The sequence below is a fragment of the Triturus cristatus genome, chromosome 4_2 (assembly GCF_964204655.1).
Source record: "Triturus cristatus chromosome 4_2, aTriCri1.1, whole genome shotgun sequence".
In the NCBI taxonomy this organism is placed as follows: domain Eukaryota; kingdom Metazoa; phylum Chordata; class Amphibia; order Caudata; family Salamandridae; genus Triturus; species Triturus cristatus.
The window spans coordinates 436,064,356-436,085,561 of record NC_140586.1 but is presented as its reverse complement, the minus strand read 5'-3'; the positions used below and the strand labels follow the sequence as shown (position 1 = coordinate 436,085,561).

Sequence of the window (21,206 nt, the reverse complement as noted above, 5' to 3'; positions counted from 1 at the left end):
TTAGTCGACATTTGTTCACCTATAAAGTTTGTGCGCATGCCCGTGTGTTTTCTCTAGGAAAGGTTCACTCTTCTTTACACACAGACACGCTTACATAAATGTGTCCCTCAGAGCAGCATGCTCTCTGAGTGTACCATTGCTCCGGCCCATTTTAGTATCTCGCAATTATCTATTAGAACCCACTCTGGTCGGATGGAACTTTTTACTTGCCCAATAGCGTGGAGGGAATAAACACAATTATCAGAAAATGCTGTCCGCAATTTGTCATAATCAAGGACTCGAGACTTAATCTCTTGGCTCTCTGGCTTTTATTATCAGCATAAAGATTTGAAGATACAAACTCCTCAATACGAGGCACAACAAGTACATAGGCACTAACACAAATGCTACTCTACGAAGAATCCGCATACGGCTAAAAATAACTAAAAGCACAATCTCTAAAAGCATGAGGTAGAAAACTACCAAGCCAATGTCGATATTAGGGACACTGGACCGTACCATCTCTGTCCCTACTCTGTACTAGATGACATCCCTACTTAGCAATCCCTTGAGACCCTCAATCGAGTAAAAGGTGTCAGAGTGAAACTTCCTAAGAAGTCTTCACTTAGAGAGCTTGTTCTAATTTGCCCCCTCTAGCTCTTCGCCTGGCTCTCCTCTGCTCTGGGCTGCTCTGTTCTCTGCTTCCACCCTCGGGGCGCTTTCCCTAATACAGAACCCCAAGTCCCAGAACACGCCCTTTTGCACCTCCTCTTCAGCGGGGTCGTCTTTCAGTAATTTTCCACAGAGCGCTGTCCAGTTCCATCGTCCATCGCTTGGCCTTGAGTCCCAGACACCGTCCGCACTAGGAGTTACGATTGGCACATTCCAATGCACTCCCATGTCTGGCTTTAACTACATAAGACAATTCGTGAACAAAGAACTTTTCTACTAACGAGCAACTGTCCTTGCACCTGGGGTGAGATCATGCAAGGCAGACATACTTCGGAACTTTTAACTTTGCAATTTACTACAGCCTAAAACCTCTACTGGAATAAATCCTTTTTGGCCTATTGCCCTCGGCTAACATAAGAAAATACCAGGCCTTTCGCCTCAACGATATATGCGAATTCTGGCCTCTACTTCGGTTACACAAGCATGTCTAAATCACAGTATTGACATTTACGTCTTTCTTTCATGTGTGGTCAACCTAAACAGTCTACAGACACGCATTCTAAACTACACGTTTTTAACATCACATCGTGTTCAAATAAACGAAACTCTATGCATTTCTCTAATACATTCACAATATGCTTGTACATAGCTAACACTTCTAAATTAAATCGATACAGCTTATACATTTCTGGATACATTTCGCACACATAATACCTGAGTACATTAGACTATATGCGGGTGCCGACTAACAGTGAATATAACGCACCCCTACGACTTTCAACCTTTAAGCGCTACATCAGTTCCCCCCTTTGATGACATCTGTCAACACACCACTACAATCTTCTTCTTTAGAACTGATTTAAACCGTACTGGTCATGACTCTGCCATGTCGAACTCCCTCCATTCTCTTAAGACTCTCGTATTGCTGCTCCTGAAACTTCGCCATCCTTTTCTCATTTGCTCTAAGAGCTCTTTCAACCTTGCCTCCTTGATACCACTTCCACGCTTTCACGCATCCCCACAAACAAATCACACAAACAACTGCAATGATAATCGGCTTCAACACTGATCCAAGAAATCCTCTTCCTAAATTCGCGAACCACATTCCCACTCTTCCAAATCCTTGTCCAATCTTTTCCCACACATTCTCCTCCGTCAAATCCATAATTTCCTTGTGAATAGTTGTGATGTTGTCTATGTACTTCCCTAACTCCTTCGTATTGTCTGGAATATATGTGCAGCATTCTTGAACCTTCAATAATTTGCAGACTCCGCCTTCCTTGGCTAATAACACGTCTAACGCAAGGCGATTCTGCATAACCATATTTCGTATCGACAACATCTCTCCAGCCACCAACAACAAAGACCTTGCCGTATTCATAGACAGCTCATCAACTACAGTCGCCAACCTCCTGATCTTCACGTCATTCAACACCACACCCATACTAGGTATCATTGCTCCATATATATCCCCAATCACTGCACCTGTATTCACAGCCCTGCGTCTCCTAGAATGTTGTCTCGTCTCTAACAACTCCAAATCTTCCGTGTGATAAATCTTCGGGAATATAATAGCCAAGTAGCAAATGCCATACCAATTTGCAGGTAGTCTGACATAAGCATTCTTTCCACATACATAATACACCGTCGGAATCACCTCTACTGGACCTTGCATAAAGTCCTTAACAGAAGCCTCCATAGTGAAAGTCTGTGAGCAAGTGCTATGTCCTACTGCAACCTTCTCCGTGGCCGATTGAGGCCGCCCAATACACAAATTCCCTTTCTGCACCTCATCTAATGCTATTGGTCCATAGCTTCCCTTGGACTTGTGAGCTTTCTCCTCCTCAGTCCAATCTACTGGACTATCTCCGGTGTTTCGTGTCTGGGTCAACTGTCTATATCTGTCCTCTACTTGGTCAATGAATTTCTTCTCCGTTTCAGATAACGCACATGTCAGGTTATGCCTGTGAGCATGCGCAGTATCCAACTTCACAGTAGGTCTAAAATACTTCAGGAGTCTGTCCTCTTTCTTATAATAATCGTATTTATTCAAATGCTTGATTGCTGGAACTTCAGGAAGTACTGTATCAAAATTTGAAAAGAAATACTCGAACTGCCTCCTGTCGTAAAATAAACTGAGCAATAAACTACAAGAAATCCCATAGGTCAATGGGAGATGATGATACTTGATACCTTCATCCACTGAAGCAGGCAACTGCATACACACATAACAATCCTTCACATCCATCGCATCAACATATTCGTACAACAACTTTGCGTAAGCATTAAGCTTAAAATCACCCTTTGACAAATCCATGTGGAGTCTGCGATCTTCCCTTAACTTTGATGTTCCCTGTTCTCTGATACTGACACCTCTCTGTCCTGGGGTAATGGGTGTAGGGGTTCCCTGAACCTTCCCCTCCTGCCTGTGAGCCACCATGTATGAACTTATCACTACTGCAAATATAGTGACTATCACAACTCCTACCAATGTGCCTATTATCAATCTAGCCCTACGATGTGTGTTTGCAGGATCTGCCATCTTCGGAATATACTCAATGTCCAATACAGTCTCTGAAATGGTAAGTCTCTTTCTCATTAATGTCTCTTTCGTAAACTTTGGCAAAACCTCCCTAACTTTTCTTCGTTCTACAACGGAAAGTCCCTAATTTTATTCTTCTTCCACTTGGATCTAAGTTTTCGTCTTCCCTGCTTGCAACCCTCTCAAATCAGTCCAACATAACTGCTGGTCCCAACAGTTCCAGGACCCCCTGCAATATCTCGAGCTTAAGGATGATCAGTTCTTGTGGATCTGGCACAGCTGTGAACGTCGGGAACTCCAAATTGTCCAAGATCATGCCTCGAATGACACTCAGAAATGGTGGACTCGGAATGTGGATAGTCAGAATTCCTTCGATCTCCAATCCCGGAACTTTCAGCAACACTTCCACTCTCTGGAGTGGGACACTGTTGACCAATGTCATCGACCTCAATCTTCCCGTGCTCGGTAGACCTGGCATCAGTCACTGGATATGCCCACTCTGGTGAAGCGTACTTCCGACTTGGCACTCTAGTTATCCTTGACCTCCTCAGGGTACCTTGAGGATGCTCCTCGTCACTTGATTCTTCTTCTGGCTCTTCCGAAACTGGTGCAAGATCGGTGTCCGGCGCCAACCTGAGGTTTACCCGTTTCTGTCTTGCGGGCCAAACCCTTTCAGCTTCTGTGGCCCCTCCGGTCTTCCCTTCGTTACCCTGTGCACTGATCTCTTCTTCCTCAGCAGAACTCAATTCTGCACTGCCCACTGCACCTCTTGCTCCTTCTCCTGTTTCTGGGTCAGTGCTTCTCTCACTTTCTCCTTCAGCTTGATTCAGTGCACCATCAGCTGCCTCAGCAACCCTTACAGCTTGACTTACCCTCTCAGATGGCTCGACCACCTCAGCTGGGTTTACGTTCTCGAGAGGGGCTGTATCTTCCAAGGGTGCTGGAACTCTACGGGTATGGGAAGCATGCACCCAGTTCGGTAAACCTCCACACTTTACTGCTGTGTTCGTGATGAGGATCACTTGAAACGGGCCTCACCACCTAGCATCCAGACAACTCTTCCTCACGTGCTTTCGGACTAGGACACAATCGCCTGGGCATAAGTCGTGGCACAGGTCACTCGCAGCTGGAACCGTTGCTGTCTGCACCTGCTGAGACACAGAACGGACCACGTCAGCAAGGCCTTTACAATAGTCCAGGATCATATCATCAGTGATATTTATCAGAGCAGTGGCAGGTATCGCAGGCAAATGCATCGCTCTCCCCATGAGGATTTCATGGGGTGACAACCCAGTTCTTCTATCAGGCACACTTCGGAGGCTCATAAGGACCAAAGGTAATGCGTCAGGCCATTTCAGGGACGTTGACGAACACACCTTCGCCATCCGCGCCTTCAGAGTTCCATTCACCTGCTCCACTATCCCTGAAGCTTCTGGTCTATAGCTACAATGTAACCTCTGATCTATATTTAGGGCAGCACAAAGCAGCTTCATGATTTCACTGTGGAAATGAGATCCTCTGTCCGATTCAAAGGACGTCGGGAACCCGTACCTTGGAATGAGTTCTCTCAATAGTAGTTTTGCTACCGTGAGTGTGTCACATCTGCGTGTAGGGTATGCCTCCACCCACCTGGAAAAGACACATACTATCACTAATATGTACCTCAACCCATTGCACTTCGGCATTTCAACAAAATCCAGTTGCATCCTATTGAAAGGTCCTCCTGACCTCCCTATGTGACTCAACGTCACAGCTGTCCTCTTTCCTACGTTCATCTGTTGACAAGTGACACACCTCTGGCACACGGTTTCAGCCACTGCCCGAAACTTCGGGTTGTACCAAATCTGACAAAACACTCTCATCATTGCGTCTCTTCCAAGATGTACAGCACCATGTATCAACCTCGCCATGGGATTCAACAAACCTTCCGGCAACACTGCCCGTCCATCATTCGAAACCCATATATCCACATCTCCTTTCTCACATCCAGCTCGTATCCAACTGTCTCGCTCCTGATCAGAAACCCCTTCCTGAAGCTGTTTCAGTTCCTCCCATGAGTCTGCCATTGCTAACATCTGATCATACACCGTTTTCTCCTCAGTTTCCTCAATATGAGTCTCCGTGAAATTGCATCCCTGCTCTGCACAAAACCGGGCTACTTCGTCGGCATAGTTGTTACCCAATGAAACAAAATAATTTCCCTTCGTATGAGCAGCACATTTAACAACAGCAATTTCATCGGGACCTTGCAATGCTTCAAGCAATTTCCGCACATAATCACCATTTCTAATGGGTGAACCTGAAGGCGTCATAAACCCTCTCTGGGACCATAGCTGTCCGAAGTCATGAACCACACCAAACCCATATTGGCTGTCCGTGTAAATCGTTACACGGATCTTCTCGGCTGCCAAACAGGCACGAGTCAAAGCAATGAGCTCAGCCACCTGTGCGGAGTGTACTCCTTCTAAACAAGCGGCTTCAACCACCCCTGTGATGGTGCATACAGCAAACGCTGCTCTCAATCGACCGACACTGTCTCTTAAACATGAACCGTCCACGAAGAAGATCTCATCTGAAACTGGGAGCGGTTCATCGACAATGTCTGGTCTCGGTTTGGTGCACAGTTCAGTAACGTCGAGACAATCATGGTCCTCACAATCTTCATTATCATCTATATTTGGAACAGGTAACAATGTAGCAGGATTTAAAACAGCACACCTCTTCAATATCACATTATCAGCTGCAAGAATGACTTGCTCATAACGAGTCAGCCTATTATTCGTGAGGTGCTGTGTTTTAGTCCTAGTCATCAACAATTCAACAGAATGGGGCACATGTACAGTAAGAGGATGACCCATCACAATGCTCTCACATCTCTCGATGCTGACACCTGTTGCCGCAACGGATCTGAGACATCCGGGCAACGCAGAAGCTACCGGATCTAGGGTAGCTGAGAAATAGGCAACTGGTCTACGGACACCTCCATGATTCTGGGTTAACACTGCTAATGCGCAACCTTCTCTTTCGCAGCAGAACAATGCAAATGCCTTGTTGTAATCCGGCATTCCCAACGCAGGAGCGCTACATAAGGCTTCTCTCAGCCTCAGAAATGATTTCAAACAGTCGTCGTCCCATGGTACCGGATCACTTACATCCTTTCGCGTCAGCCGCTGTAAAGGCTTCGCTTCAAAAGAAAAGTTTGGGATCCACTGGCGGCAATAGCCCACCATTCCCAAAAACATTCTAACTTCCCTCTGCGTCGAGGGAACTGGCATTCTCAGAATCGCATCAATGCGATCTGGAGACACCTTCCTTTTACCCTTCTCAATTCTGTGCCCCAAATACTGTACCTCAGGTAAACAGTATTGCAGCTTGTTTGGGGACACCTTGTGACTATTTTCTCCCAAGAAGTTCAGCAGCGCAATCGTATCAGTTCTGCAAGCGTCTTCTGTCTTTGACGCAACAAGCAGATCATCAATGTATTGCACCAAAACAGAGTTTTGTGGCAACACAAGACTTTCAAGATTTTTCTTTAGGAGCTGATTAAAAATCGATGGACTCTCCGTATACCCCTGTGGGATACGACACCACGTTAATACACGGTTTTCTAGTCTAAATGCAAAAAGAAATCTGCTCTCTTCATGTAGGGGAATCGAAAAAAATGCTTGACACAAGTCAATCACTGTAAACCATTCAGCTTCACATGGAATCTGGAACAGTATCACAGATGGATTCGGTACCACTGGACAACATGGAACGACTATGTCGTTTATTTTCCGCAAATCTTGCACTATCCTGAACTTCCCACTCGGTTTCTGCAGTCCCATAATGGGCGAATTGCATGGACTACCCATGATCTCCACCAGTATTCCCTGCTTAATCATAGACTCGATCACAGGTTTAATCCCTGCAATCGTTTCAGGTGATTGTTTATACTGAGGGGTTCTTGGGAATTCCGCGTTTGGCTTAACCTGTATCTTTACTGGTTCCACTCCCCTGACTAAGCCACTCTCCTCTCCACTTAGGTCCCACACGTCAGTTGATACTGACTCCCTCAAGTCATGTGGAAGCTCCTCCACGGTCAAAGATGGGTACATTTCCACACACACCCGCTGATTTGTAACCTTAAAGGTCGCGTCATCATCCCTTGTCTGTACCTCTACTCCTTTCGGGGTACAGTAGATTGTGCAATTGAGCTTGCACAATAAGTCTCTTCCCAACAAACAAACAGGACTAGAATCGCACACCACGAACTGATGTCGATCCCTAAAGTTTCCTATCCTGACTGGAATCGGTTCTGTCAAGGGGCTAACTAGCCTCTTGTTCGCCACTCCAACCAATTGTATGCTTTCTCCAGAAAGGGCTACACCCGGAACTACTGCTGATCTTATAGTTGACCTGGTAGCCCCCGTATCAACCAAAAAGGTAGTAGGGTGTCCGTCGAGTTCTGCTTCCACAAAGGGTCCTCTCTGATCTACCTCTAAAATGGCCCTAAGTATGCAGTCATCATCTTGGCCTAAACTCAACCGAGCCAGCAAATCCATATCCTTCCCCTCGCTTACTTCAAACATGGGCATCTGCAAATAAGTTCGAGCTCCCTGCTGTATGTTCTGTATCCTGGGTGGCTGGGGAATCTGCACTTGCGGGATGCCGGTCCCCCCTTGCATCATTCTCGGTGTAGTCACCGTCTGTACCTGTTCCGCCCCAGGGACCTGAACTATTCCTCCCTCCATCTGTGGCTGATTATAGGGGTTCAAGGGACACTCGCGCCTCCAGTGTCCCACCTGGTGACACTGGTGACAAGCAGTCGTCTTTTTCAGTATCGCTACATCTATGCCCGTCCTAGGGTCTACGGGCCTCGGCCTTCCCTGACCCTGCACGTTCTGATTCCCTGTCTGATAGTTTCCCTGTCTCCTTACCACTGGACCCCCATTTGGCGGTCCCTGAGCAGCTTGCATCTGAATGAGCAATAGATTATCTTTCATCTTCTTGTGCTTCGACTCAATCTCATCTGTGCAATACCTAGCGTACCGCAAGATTTCATCCACGGGCTTATTCTGCCAACAAATCAAATGCTGTTGTATCATAAGACTAACCTCGGGCTTCAAACCCAGCACGAACTTAGAAACAAACTGTCCCATATCTTTCGTCACTAACTCGTCTAGACCACTGTACTGCTTGAAAGCCTTCAAAAGTCTCTCATAAAACTCATGTACTGTCTCCTTTGGCTCCTGCACTGTCCTGTCTATTTTCACCCAATCAATGTCTTGGGGTGAAACCTTCGATTTCAACCAGGTAATTACCTTATCATACAGCCTCATCACCGCGGGCGACGGACCATTGGTAATCGAGTTCCTATCAGGCTCATAGTCCGGCCAATCAACGGCAACCTTGCATGCGTTCCACAGATCTCCCGGAACCACAATATCAAATAAGGTATTCAGATCGATCCATAATACCTTCGAAATCTTAACAAAGCGCTCAACTTGCTTGTACCACTCTGCAGGCTTCTCCCTGAGCCTGGGAAAATCATTCGTGAATGATGCCAAATCCCCCCTGCTCCATGGTACATGCACATAGCCTCCATTTGCCACTTCCCTCAATGGGAAGGTCTTTGCCAATAGCAACCCTTCACCCGGAGTTCCTCCTTCCGCTCCCTTAGAGGTCTTTTTCTTAGACCATTTCTCTTCCCATTTCTCAAGCATCAGCCATGGCCGCATGGCTAAAATCAGTTCTCTAGTATGTGACCTTAATCCAACAACCCTTTTCTCCTCCAGCTCTCGCTCGGTATAATGCATCCTATGATTTCCTTGCAACGCCCTAGTCTTGGATAAATCCACGTCATACTCTTTCGCCAATCCTCTCAATTTTTCGTGTGCGATTTGTGCTTTACGAGTCACATCTTTCGCTATAAAGAACAGCTCATCCGGATTGTATGTTACTATTCTCTCAAGCGGTAGGCTTCCATAGACTATTTCATCCACCTCAGCCTTGAGTCTGACTATGTCCAACATCCCTGCTCTCAAGGCTCCTTTCAACACCTGACAACTTGCTCCGCGTCCCTCATCATATTCACATTCCGGCTCCTTCTCTCTCCTCTCTTCCGGTGCTTCTATAGGAGCAGAGTAACTCCTAAAGTTATCCCGAGCTCTCTCCGATTGAACCACATTCGGATTCAGATGCCTCTCTGACGGTACCCATGACCGTAAATCTGATCTCGACTCCATCAGATTCTTCGGCCTCACCAGTCTCTGGTCCTCTTCGCCCCTAGATGTATCTGACACCGCTACCAATGGTGTACTCCATTGTACAGGGCTTGGAGGTCGGGTCATTGTCCCTTCCAACCCACTTTCCTCGCTTTCTCTCCTCGATCTTTCTGCTACCTGTTCGGACCTCTCCCTTTCCTCCGATTCCGGACTATAAATTGACACAATCGGTCATATGGTGACCGGTACCCTCAATGCATCTGGTAACCTCATCTCTCTCTCAATCCTCCCACTAGCCTCGGACTGACTCCGTGGACTCTCTGTTCCCAACGAGACCAACCCTTCTACTCGAGTCTCGGGTTGTATTGTCACCCTTCGAGTTTCCCCTCTCTCACCCCACCTGTCATCTATTTCTTCTGGATTGTAAGGAGGTGGTCTTTCGTCTAACAATCTCTGCAATACTCCGTCATCGGAGTCACTCTCTTCATCCTGTGCTTTCACATGCCTTATCCCCGTCGAATCTATTAATAAGGGATACAGTTTCTCTTCCTCAATTGTCTGCACTCTCCATCTTTTCTCCGCTGCGTCCCACTTGGCATCCTGAAATGCCCTGATCGATTTTCTCATCCTTTCCTGACTCCTTCCCTTTTCCTTATCATGCGCTGCTCTAATCCACGCATGTAATGCTTCAAACTGTGCTCGTCTTGGCAAGGGTCTTAAGGACCCCATCACCGACTTCAGCTGGTACAGCACCGCTAGTCTAAATGAGCCATACCTCGGGAAAGCTAATTCTCCTTCACCTTGCGTAATCTTATGCCAATTCTCAATCCAAACTATAGTATGTAACCCCACGTTCTTTGCCATGTAATGTGCTGGGGTATCCTCGGGAGGGGCTTCTTCTCCCTTCCGAGTAACCACATACTTATCGCCTCTACACAATTCTCGCAAAACCCTAAGACACTTCATGGCAAGCAAATTCGATCTCGCGTTCCGTCTGCTTCTTGGTCTTAAAACCTCCAATAGCAGCGCGACTCACACCAACCGGCCTATCACAGCGCGGCACTCTCTGACGTCACCTTCCCTCGTTCGCAGCAGTTCCCTTCTCCAGACACGTTTCACGCCTACTCTCGTCCCATTCATACACTGAAATAACCGATTAAGTTACTTCTCTGGTTGTCCGTCCACAGCCTCTGACTGTTCGTCCACAGTCTCTCGACCTTGTTGACCTCGATTGGCGACCGTCTGCCCCCGTCCGGCCAGAAAGATCGCCACTGATAGGTTACTAACACTCCGATCCACACACACCAACCCACGACCAGCGTTAAGTTGCCATACACACACACGTTCGCTCCCCCTATCTCGGTCCAGGTGATCGATGGTACCTCACGATCTCCTTTGGGTGGTCAACAAAATCTATCTCAGGTGTCTTCTACACCACAACTCCCGGGCTGCACGCGCTCACAGCCTGATCTCACAATCACACGACATACACATCAACTCCGCAAGACATCACACAACAAATCAACACCGCAATCTACAACATCTCATTTTGTTCATACTCACTCCTGGAACTGCTGCTTCCTGCCGCACTGCTACTCGCCGTCGATGCTCGTCTGCTGCCGTCTGCTGCTCGCCATCTGATGATTCACCATCACTTATCGTCTTTTGGGCCTCAAGGATCACTTATCCTTATCTAATCTAATCGTCCCTCGCTATCGGAAGTAACCATCCGTCTCTGCTACCAACTGCTCCGGCCCATTTTAGTATCTCGCAATTATCTACTAGAACCCACTCTGGTCGGATGGAACTTTTTACTTGCCCAATAGCGTGGAGGGAATAAACACAATTATCAGAAAATGCTGTCCGCAATTTGTCATAATCAAGGACTCGAGACTTAATCTCTTGGCTCTCTGGCTTTTATTATCAGCATAAAGATTTGAAGATACAAACTCCTCAATACGAGGCACAACAAGTACATAGGCACTAACACAAATGCTACTCTACGAAGAATCCGCATACGGCTAAAAATAACTAAAAGCACAATCTCTAAAAGCATGAGGTAGAAAACTACCAAGCCAATGTCGATATTAGGGACACTGGACCATACCATCTCTGCCCCTACTCTGTACTAGATGACATCCCTACTTAGCAATCCCTTGAGACCCTCAATCGAGTAAAAGGTGTCAGAGTGAAACTTCCTAAGAAGTCTTCACTTAGAGAGCTTGTTCTAATTTGCCCCCTCTAGCTCTTCGCCTGGCTCTCCTCTGCTCTGGGCTGCTCTGTTCTCTGCTTCCACCCTCGGGGCGCTTTCCCTAATACAGAACCCCAAGTCCCTGAACACGCCCTTTTGCACCTCCTCTTCAGTGGGGTCGTCTTTCAGTAATTTTCCTCAGAGCGCTGTCCAGTTCCATCGTCCATCGCTTGGCCTTGAGTCCCAGACACCGTGCTCGGCTAACATAAGAAAATACCAGGCCTTTCGCCTCAACGATATATGCGAATTCTGGCCACTACTTCGGTTACACAAGCATGTCTAAATCACAGTATTGACATTTACGTCTTTCTTTCATGTGTGGTCAAGCTAAACAGTCTACAGACACGCATTCTAAACTACACGTTTTTAACATCACATCGTGTTCAAATAAACTAAACTCTATGCATTTCTCTAATACATTCACAATATGCTTGTACATAGCTAACACTTCTAAATTAAATCGATACAGCTTATACATTTCTGGATACATTTCGCACACATAATACCTGAGTACATTAGACTATATGCGGGTGCCGACTAACAGTGAATATAACGCACCCCTACGACTTTCAACCTTTAAGCGCTACATCACCATTCTGGTGCAACATGCCAAGGCAGCTTGGCTGTGGCCAAAGACTGCTTAACAAACGCAACAAGCATTGGCATAGCCAACAGGTCTCGCCTTTGGGACCTTATAAGTGTTTAGCCATGCAACAGTTGCATAACTAAACATTTATAAGGTCCCAAAAGCGAAACCTATTGGCTATGCCAATGCTTGTTTTAACTGCTGCAATCTATTGAAGCCTCACGGAGAACATCAAAGCGGCCCTGCGGCCGGGAAAGTGATCGCAATCGATCAAACGTCAAAGCGGCCGCGAAAGTGAGAGTAATCCCGGTAAAGCGCGACGTGCGCGCCAGCGCACATGCCCTGTAGATCTAGGCTGGCCTGGTAGCACTTTTTGGAGCCCTCCCAAAATGTCTCACCAGACCAGCGCATGCGCTGGGTCAGGCGAGACCTAAAAAGGGGGGGGCTAAAGCAGCTTCCAGATGCTTTACTACATTAGTCAGACCTGGAAAAACGTTTCGAAAACGCATCATAAGTATTTCTTCTCTGTAAAATAAATCACTTGCGGGACGCAATGTAGCGAAGAAGCAATTACTTGCACAAGGGCATTTGTCAGCTGCAACCAAACGTTTTTTTTTTTGTTGCACTTTTATATAGCACGAACTCGACCGAATGTATTGGAGCGCTTTCCATGAGCACCAGTTAAATCGCACAAAAAACACATTCACTTTTTTGGAAGCAGGGCGAGATTAGTAATTTACCCCAAGAATCACAGGATGTTGAACCAACAACTCGAACCGCTTCCCCAGGTCCAAAGTCGACAGCTCTGGTTGTTACGCCACATTCGCTGGGGTTTATGTTCATAATTGAACATTAGGCATTGACTTGCATGGAGAGAAATAGTGATCCCTGCTCTCTGCAGTGCGTGTGGGGATTTGGCTGGATTCAGATCAAGGGTTGCGGAGAGGAGACGGAGTGCACTCTGCTTGCTACCTGTGGGGTGTGTGGGGATGAGAGGGGGCAGAGGGGCACCTGGATCGCTGTCGGGTGTAGGGGGAAACATGGCGGATGGGAGATTCATTCAGACCGAGGATTGTGGTGAAGGACAGGGGCGACCCTGCCCCCAGAGTGGCGTGAAGAGATGTGACATGGCGGATGGGTGAAATGTTTTAGTGGAAGAATGGATTGGGGAGACAGAGTGATGGTGGTAGCTTTGGGATGTTTGTGGATACTATGGTAATGGGGGTACACCCGTTCTCTTGGGGTGAGTGCACCCTTCCTCAGGCTGGGAGCTTGGCCCAGACCGAGGGTCTTGGAGAGCGTTATCCAGCTGGCCTGCTCCTTTTGCCATGCATACTTTGATTGGCATGGCAGTCTCGGCCCTAAATCCCTGTCAGTATTAGCTGCCTCCAAAGAAAACAGAAATCGTTGGTGAAGCGGGGGCCAGGGGAGCAGCAGGGGGCGGAGGAGGGGGCGCTGGGACCCAGAGCACAAACAACTGGATGGGACTCTTTTGTTTTGTGAATAGGAGGTAAAAGTTTTATTAACGAGGCAAAGTCGTAGACCACATTTTGCCAAGAAATTGGAACATTTGCTACCGAAATTATTAGGTCTACTGTGAGGGATTTTGCCCTTTGGTTCAAACGGTCAAGTGAAAAGACATATGTCAATGGATATATTATTTTGTATTCATAATTTTATTTTGAAATACAATATAATAATGTTATTGTACACATATGCACATATTTATAATATACCCGTATGTTCCTTTTTGTTGCTGTTCATTATTAATAGTTGCAATATTTTATTTCGTTAGACCGCTTTTGTTGTTGTTTTTTTAGTTATAATAATTTTTATTTGAAAATTGTACATGGTTAACTTTGCATTTGTGCGTGTCGTGCATGCTTCTACCAAATGAGTATAATTTATTGAACAATGTTAGTTATAATACTGGCGGTGGTGTTACACATAACGTAGTTACGATTTTGAAAACACAGCATATAATCGACCTGGGGGCCGGTCTCGGGATACAATTGGATTTACGATCTGGGTCTACCCTTGAACCTTTCAATTTGTCCGGAAAAAATACTCTAGCGATGTTGAAAGGTAAACGTTTTTTTGTAAAAACCCGACTCTCTTCTACACCAAGTTAATAATATTTTGGTGAAGTTCCACAACTTTTTCGTTCTCTCTGAACTTTAGGGAAGGTGTTGTTAAACTTCATTAGTCGTGCGTCCTAGTCGCATCAGTCTATAAACACAGAAATATCTGATATGCAGATTCGTGTTTCAAGTCTAAACAATTCGTATTACAAATATGTGTGCATGAAATATAAATGGTAGCAGGGGGTATTTGCAATTATTGAAAGTAAAATCAAAAGACTTACGGCAAAACCGGACAAGGAACAAAAAAAAACACGAAACTTTCTGCGAATGTTAAACAATTTGAACAAAGAGTACATTTTGCAATTTATAAAAGCAGGAAACATTTTTAATTAAAACGAATCGATTAACTGTATTAGAAAAAGCACAGTTTATTACGACAACTATTTACGACTAGATTGGATTTAATGCTTCGTGAAAAAAAATTAATGTTTTTTTCCAATCACAGAGGTAAAACATTTGTTTTTCAAAAATACATTTAAAGTGTTTCACATCGACCGCCAACAGGAACTACATTCTGCGACATCAAGTCAGAAGTTTACTTTCAACAATACTGCCAAAGTTTTCCTCCTCGAAGAAGCACTAACAAAATGAAAAGTCACTTTAACAAAAACATCCTGATGTGATTTGTGCTGGCAATACACATAAAGTGCTTTAAACTTTATTTACAGCTCCCCTGCCGCTGCCTGACATCAGAATGAGAATCGGTTCCAAGACGTGAAATCAGAAAAGCATTGGAAAGAAAAACAAGCACGCGCGCCTCGCACTCACAAGTGGGGGAACGTGGGAGGCACACAAAGCGTTTCCCTTGCGGGAGCGAGCCAGGGGCACCATGTGTTTGCAAGTTAATTACAAACATATGGTTTCAAAGCTCGCTGCCGCAAGGGAATCGCCAAATGTGCTAGCGTTGCCATTGAAGGCAATGGAACGCGTGCACGTTTTAAGGGCGAATAGTGAATCAATTGCAAAAAGTCTTTTTGCCTATGCAACGCATGCGCGCTGCGTAGGCGAGACCTAAAAAGAAGGACACTCTCGGTGGCGCTGTTTTACCTACTGAGTACCCACACCAGAGAAACAGTCTTTACCCTCTGTTAAATGTGCATTTTTAAAAGACAATGTTGCTCTTTCCCTCCAGATTAGGTCTTCTCGTACATGAGCAGGGATATAGGACTATTTATTTCAGAAGCCCGTTGGTGTTATGTAAACAACAATTCAAAGAGAATCCAATACCTCAGAGAAAAAATGTGAAAAGAGTTTGTTTGCTTTAGCATTCAGCATATCTATGTAGAGCTTCTTTTTATAACTGATATGTTTTTTTTGCTTGTTTAATGTGCCTATTTTTATTTCCTTTTCATAGCAAGACAGTTATTATTGTACAATCCAAAGGTCTACAACTGCTCGATACCTCAAATCTTTCAACAAGAGTTGATACATTTGCAGAAAATTTGCCTTGGTTCCCACCAGCCTTGGGTACCGAGAAAGAGCATTGTGAAGCTCCAGTCAGCCGAAGGAGAACTGTTTGTGAACTTTGCTAAATCCCACTTCTTCATTGATGGTAAGAAGAACAAACCACGTCTGGTCACCATCATGAATCATTTCTGTACATACAGGTATAAATGTAAGTGACGAATCTAGGTCTAATGACATCACATACAAAAGCATATTAAATCAGAGACAATGAGCGAGAGAAGCCTATGATGTCCCTTGGACCCCTGAGGTGGAAAGCTCCTCTTTATTGACTGTTGCCCATCTGCAGGTATATGCTGCGGATGCCACCACACGGTGGCCTGAAAACTCTTACCATAGATTAACTGCATAAGGGGTGAGGAGCCCTGAGGGAGACATGTACATCATGATCTGCTCCACCTCCTCTTTACAAAGAATACATTAAAACATATGCATCTGATTTCCTGAAATCCACCTCCACGCGGCCCACTCTCCCTCATTTAATATTTTATTTAAAAAAATAGAACACCTGGAGTTCTGCCATACTCACACCTCACTCATTAGTTCCTTTTCCAAATATAATGCCTGGACATCCACCATTATCCCACACCTTACTCCCAATCCTTCTTGCAAAGATAATACCTGCCATTGGCCCCTTCCTTCCACAGAAACTCCTTCAAGAAAAAGAATACCTAGAAAATGTGTCAATGTGCATGATGGATACCTCAATTTCTTTACTGGGCCCACATTTGGAAAACACAAGCTGCTTTTTTCATAATATGGTAGCCCCACACATGCACTGCAATGACGCAGCTAAAGCTGAATCTCATTTATTCGATTATTCCATGATTACTTTTTTACAAAATTATTAATTGAATGCTGATATTTTATCCTTTGGTTTTGAACAAGCACAAACCATTAAAAAGTTGTTTCTCTTATTTCACAATGATCATTTCTGAATGCATTTCCAAAACTTGTCAAAATGACTCCACAATGGTTATCAGACATATATCATTCATTAGGGCGTTAGTGTGTCATGGTGTATATCCAACTTAGGGGCCCATTCGATGGCGTAACAATCGCTACCGCCGAGCCGGCAGTGATGACCGTTATGCCATCGGAACGTGAAATGACCCCTGCCATATTACGATGGCGGGGGGTATCGCGGCGGACGGAAAGTCCATCTGCCGCTTTTCCGCCAGTCGGCAATCGTTCCGATTGCTGGCCGGGCAGATGTGGGCCACTAATATGGTGGCGCAGCCTAGCAGGCACCGCCAGCCATATTAGGATGTGTGCGGTGAAAGGCCTTTCCATGGCGGCGATGCTGCCATGGAAAGGCTGACGGTGTTTGGCTTTAAGGGTCCGTTGCAGGCCCCTGTGGGGGTGGGGGTTGGGGGTGCACTTGGGGGTATCCATGGTACCCCCCTGCAGTTCCCTGCACCATGTGGCAGGCACTCCGTGGTGCCTGCCACGTGGTGCAGGGAAATGCCAGGCATGCGATTTTGACATGTTTGCAATGTTAAAATGAGGGATGCAACCGCAGGGTGGTGGTCGCATCCTAATTCGTGGGGCGGGACCGCCGCATGTCTGGCAGCCTGTCCCAACACCGCGAGGATGCCCGCCATCCTAATAGGCCCCTTAGTTCCCATATCTGCCACGCCTCAAGCCGGGTGAGCTGTGGCACCGCTAATGGATTTTATGAAATGCCAAACTAACCCCCTGATAATAGACACAGGTCCAAAGTAGTTTGGAAAACTCAATAGTTCAACCTTGTAGAGCAGAGAGACCTCTGGCTTTGTCAATACTTAGTAGAGTAAATTTGAATTACAATAGAAAATTCCACTAAACACAAGAGAGTTTACAAATGTTAACAAATTCAAAGATTTACTTGAGTAAAATATGCAATGTATATACAGTAAATTATTGTTAAAACAATTGCCAAAGTTGAGACCTATTGATAGCTACAATACTTAATAATGTTTGACTTCACTTATTCAACCCGAGGGAAGGTAGAAAAGCATCACCTTCCATCAGGCAGACCATAAACAACAAGTGAATCACAGTGGCGGCCGCCACAAATAAAGGGTGGAGAGGCGGATGGAGGGAGTGCGAGTGTTGTGCGGTGGGGGTGTTAGAAATTTTGAAATAATCGATTTAAAAAAAAATAAAACCTTACCTTTAGCTGCCATCTGCCTCCAGCGTCACTTTGAGCTGCCTCTCCTCTTCCTAGGTCCCAACAGTCCCAGGGACACACTCCCATCCAATCCCCATGCTGCAGAACAGCGTAGGGATTGATCTGAACGGGCTAGAAAGACGCTTCGCTCAGGCCAGGGAGTCTGTGGGGGTTTCTCTAGCCCAGCTGCTCAATGCAGCCGGGCTGGAGAAACCTAAGTGCGCATGCATTTAATGGTCGGCCTGAGATGGCCGGCCAAACACACATGAGCACATAGGGAGTTGATTGCATGTAGCACTCCTCCTCCCCATCCCATGCCTCAGCCCCGCCCCTCCCTACAGCACTGGCTAAGAGACGACAAATGCAAAATAAAACGTTGCAAGAACATATTTTTATTTTACATTTGCTGGCTCTGAGCCAGGCAGTGGGGCGACGCTCCTCCGCCATTGCGGAGGAGCCACCACTGGTGAAACTTCTGAGTTCAATGGTGCCTTTTCTTAAGGACTGGGAGGATAGACCAAGGCCGGCTCTAGGGCGGTGTGATCGGTGTGACCGCACCGGGTGTTGACTTGGGGTGGGAGCGTCATTTTTGAATGTATCTTATCATTTTAAAAGCAACTGCTGCCGCGTTCCTGGCCTTCAGCAATTTCCAGACATCAATTAAAATGTTATGATAATTCCGGTGATTAATTGTCTTCCTGGAAAGAGACCACAGGTTTGTCTAGTATAAGTTTTGACTCATCCTAAGGTAGCGCAGTGGGTTAAAATGCCTGCAGCTAAGAACGTGTACCATGCGGAGGCCTTTCTAGCTAAGCTATGCACTGAGAGCGAAGAAGATATCAAACTGTGTCTTGATAACCATTCCAAGGACAGTGTGGGAATAGGGGCTTTTCGTAACCTTGTAAAGCAAATCGCAGAAAATCTGACGGGAAGAGGAAGGACAGGGGACTCTAAGAGGGAAAAATGGTTTGATGCAGACTCCCGTAAGCCCATAAGGCCCTAACGATTGTTTTAAAACATAAACCTAAGAATAAAGAAAAGATTAAGGTTTGTAGGAAAGCCTATAAATTGGCCACAAACCTAAGGAAAGACAAGATATGGGAATAGGCGTGGCACGATCTGAATCAGGTTAGTGTCTTTTCTAACAGTTCAAATTTCTGGAAGATTATAAACAGAGTCCTTTTTTCTGGATCAACACCGCACAAGAACAGATTGTGGCATCCCTGCTGATAGATGGGTGTGCCATTTTGAGCAGATTTAAATAAGAGTGGACCTGGAGAAAAATGCTACCCAATGGGAACCCTGTATAGAGACGCGTCCACTAACCTTTGGGGTAGTCGAGAGCCAGAAAGCCATTATGGCTACATCTGGACGAAAAGCCCCCAGGCCTGACGGGGTCCCTGTGGATCTTTACAAGGCCGATCCAGGGACATGGGCAAAGATCCTAGCCAAGGTATTTAACGCTGCAACAAGAGGCGGCTCACCACCCTCATGGCCCACAGCTGTTATTTTACCCATTTTTAAAAAGGGCACCAGGGATGACCCTTCTTATTACCGACCAATTTCATTACTAGATTTGGCTGCTAAAATCCTTGGGAAGGTGATCTTAGATCGCTTAACAATATAGTTGAACGCAAGCAACGTAATCTCAGACCTGCAATACGGTTTCAGGAAAGGCATGGGGACAGTGGACCAATGCATAAATCTACTTATGATGATTGGCAAATATACACTCTCCAAAAGTGGTAGTTTTCACATGGCATTGATGGACTTAACGTTGACTTTTGACCGAGTGAATAGGTCAAATCTATTGCCCTTACTACTAATAATTTGAATGGATGCCGATCTGGTGGCCTTCTTGCACTGGTCACACTCAAATTTGACTGCCTCGGCCAGATATAGTGCAAATAGTTCCCTTACAGAATCCTGGGATGTTTAACGAAGGGTGAGGAAGGGATGAATGTTGGCCCCTGTCTTATTTACTTTATATATTAACAACCTGGGGGCTGTTCTGCCAACTGCTAGCAAAGACATCCCTAGAGCAGGCTCTGAACTCATCCCTGTTCTCTTATATGCAGACAATGTAGTTCGACTTGCAAGGACACCAATGGGGCTGCAAAGACTCTTAAACACTTTTATTGATTTTATGGTCTCACTTAACCACTCCATTAATTTCTCTAAGACTCATATAATGTCGACCGGTAACAGAAAGCGTGACAAGCGCACGCTCATATGTAATGGTGGAGAACTGACAAATGTGGCTACATTTCCTTATTTGGGCATTCTGTTTGACACAAAGGGTCATGGGTGGCTCAGAGAATTGGGAAGTAAACCATTACGACCATTATTGAAGGTCTATAATGAGAAATGCATACCAATGGCCACGTATGGCAGCGAGGTATGAAGCGATAAGGAGACCGCCGATTTGCAGGTGGCCAAATATAAATATCTGCGGAAACATTTAGCTGTACCCCAGCACACCTTCTTTTATGGTGCACAAAGAACTAGGGCAGGGCTACATTTCCAATCGCATAGCAGTGGCCCCCTTAATCCGGTGGTTAAAAATATGGTCAAGCCCCACCCCTACCCTGAACCAATTTGTTTTAGAAGATTGTATGAGGCTTGATAGTGCTGCTGATGTTCCTTGACTAGGTTACATTTCACAGCAGCTACTGAATAAAGGGCGCCCTGAGCTCTTTACACACCTGACACAGATGTACCCTGGAGAGTTGAAAGAGAGTTGAAAGAGATTAAAAGGCCATTTTTAGCAAGGAGGACGGTGGAAAGGGAAAACAGTGAACTCAATAAACCCACCATAAGACAATATTTAATATTGAGTCCTGGTACCCTGGAACAACCTTTCTGGTCTTACACTGAAAATGTACACCATCGCTTTCTTTTAATTAGATTTAGGTTTAACTGCATTCACTGGTGTCTCACGTTTCCCAAGGGCTTTTTTAAGCCAGGGGCCTTGAAGCCCTTCTCCTGTGATGATTTCTCGGAACAACTTCTTCTATATTTTATGTTTTTTATGTGGATTTCATAATGATCTATGGATAAAATATATTTGACTACTTTTAAAATACTGTAATTTTGCACAAGTGAGGCCAGCTCTGAAATATCTGCGAATGTTGTCCTCACCTTTGATATGTTTTGGGTTTGCAAGATTTTTAACAGGCGCCCTATGGCGAAGGAAAAGATTTGATCATG

The 21,206-nt window shown here is 45.6% G+C and overlaps 1 protein-coding gene across 1 annotated transcript in view; it reads left to right on the top strand.

The window, feature by feature from the left end:
- Positions 1 to 21,206, top strand: part of LOC146834536 (deoxyribonuclease-2-beta-like) — a 278,688-nt gene that overhangs the window by 229,383 nt on the left and 28,099 nt on the right. The window contains exon 5 of the mRNA XM_085600118.1: positions 15,735 to 15,932. Coding sequence (XP_085456244.1) covers positions 15,735 to 15,932 — 198 coding nt within the window. The remainder of the gene's footprint in view (positions 1 to 15,734; positions 15,933 to 21,206) is intronic.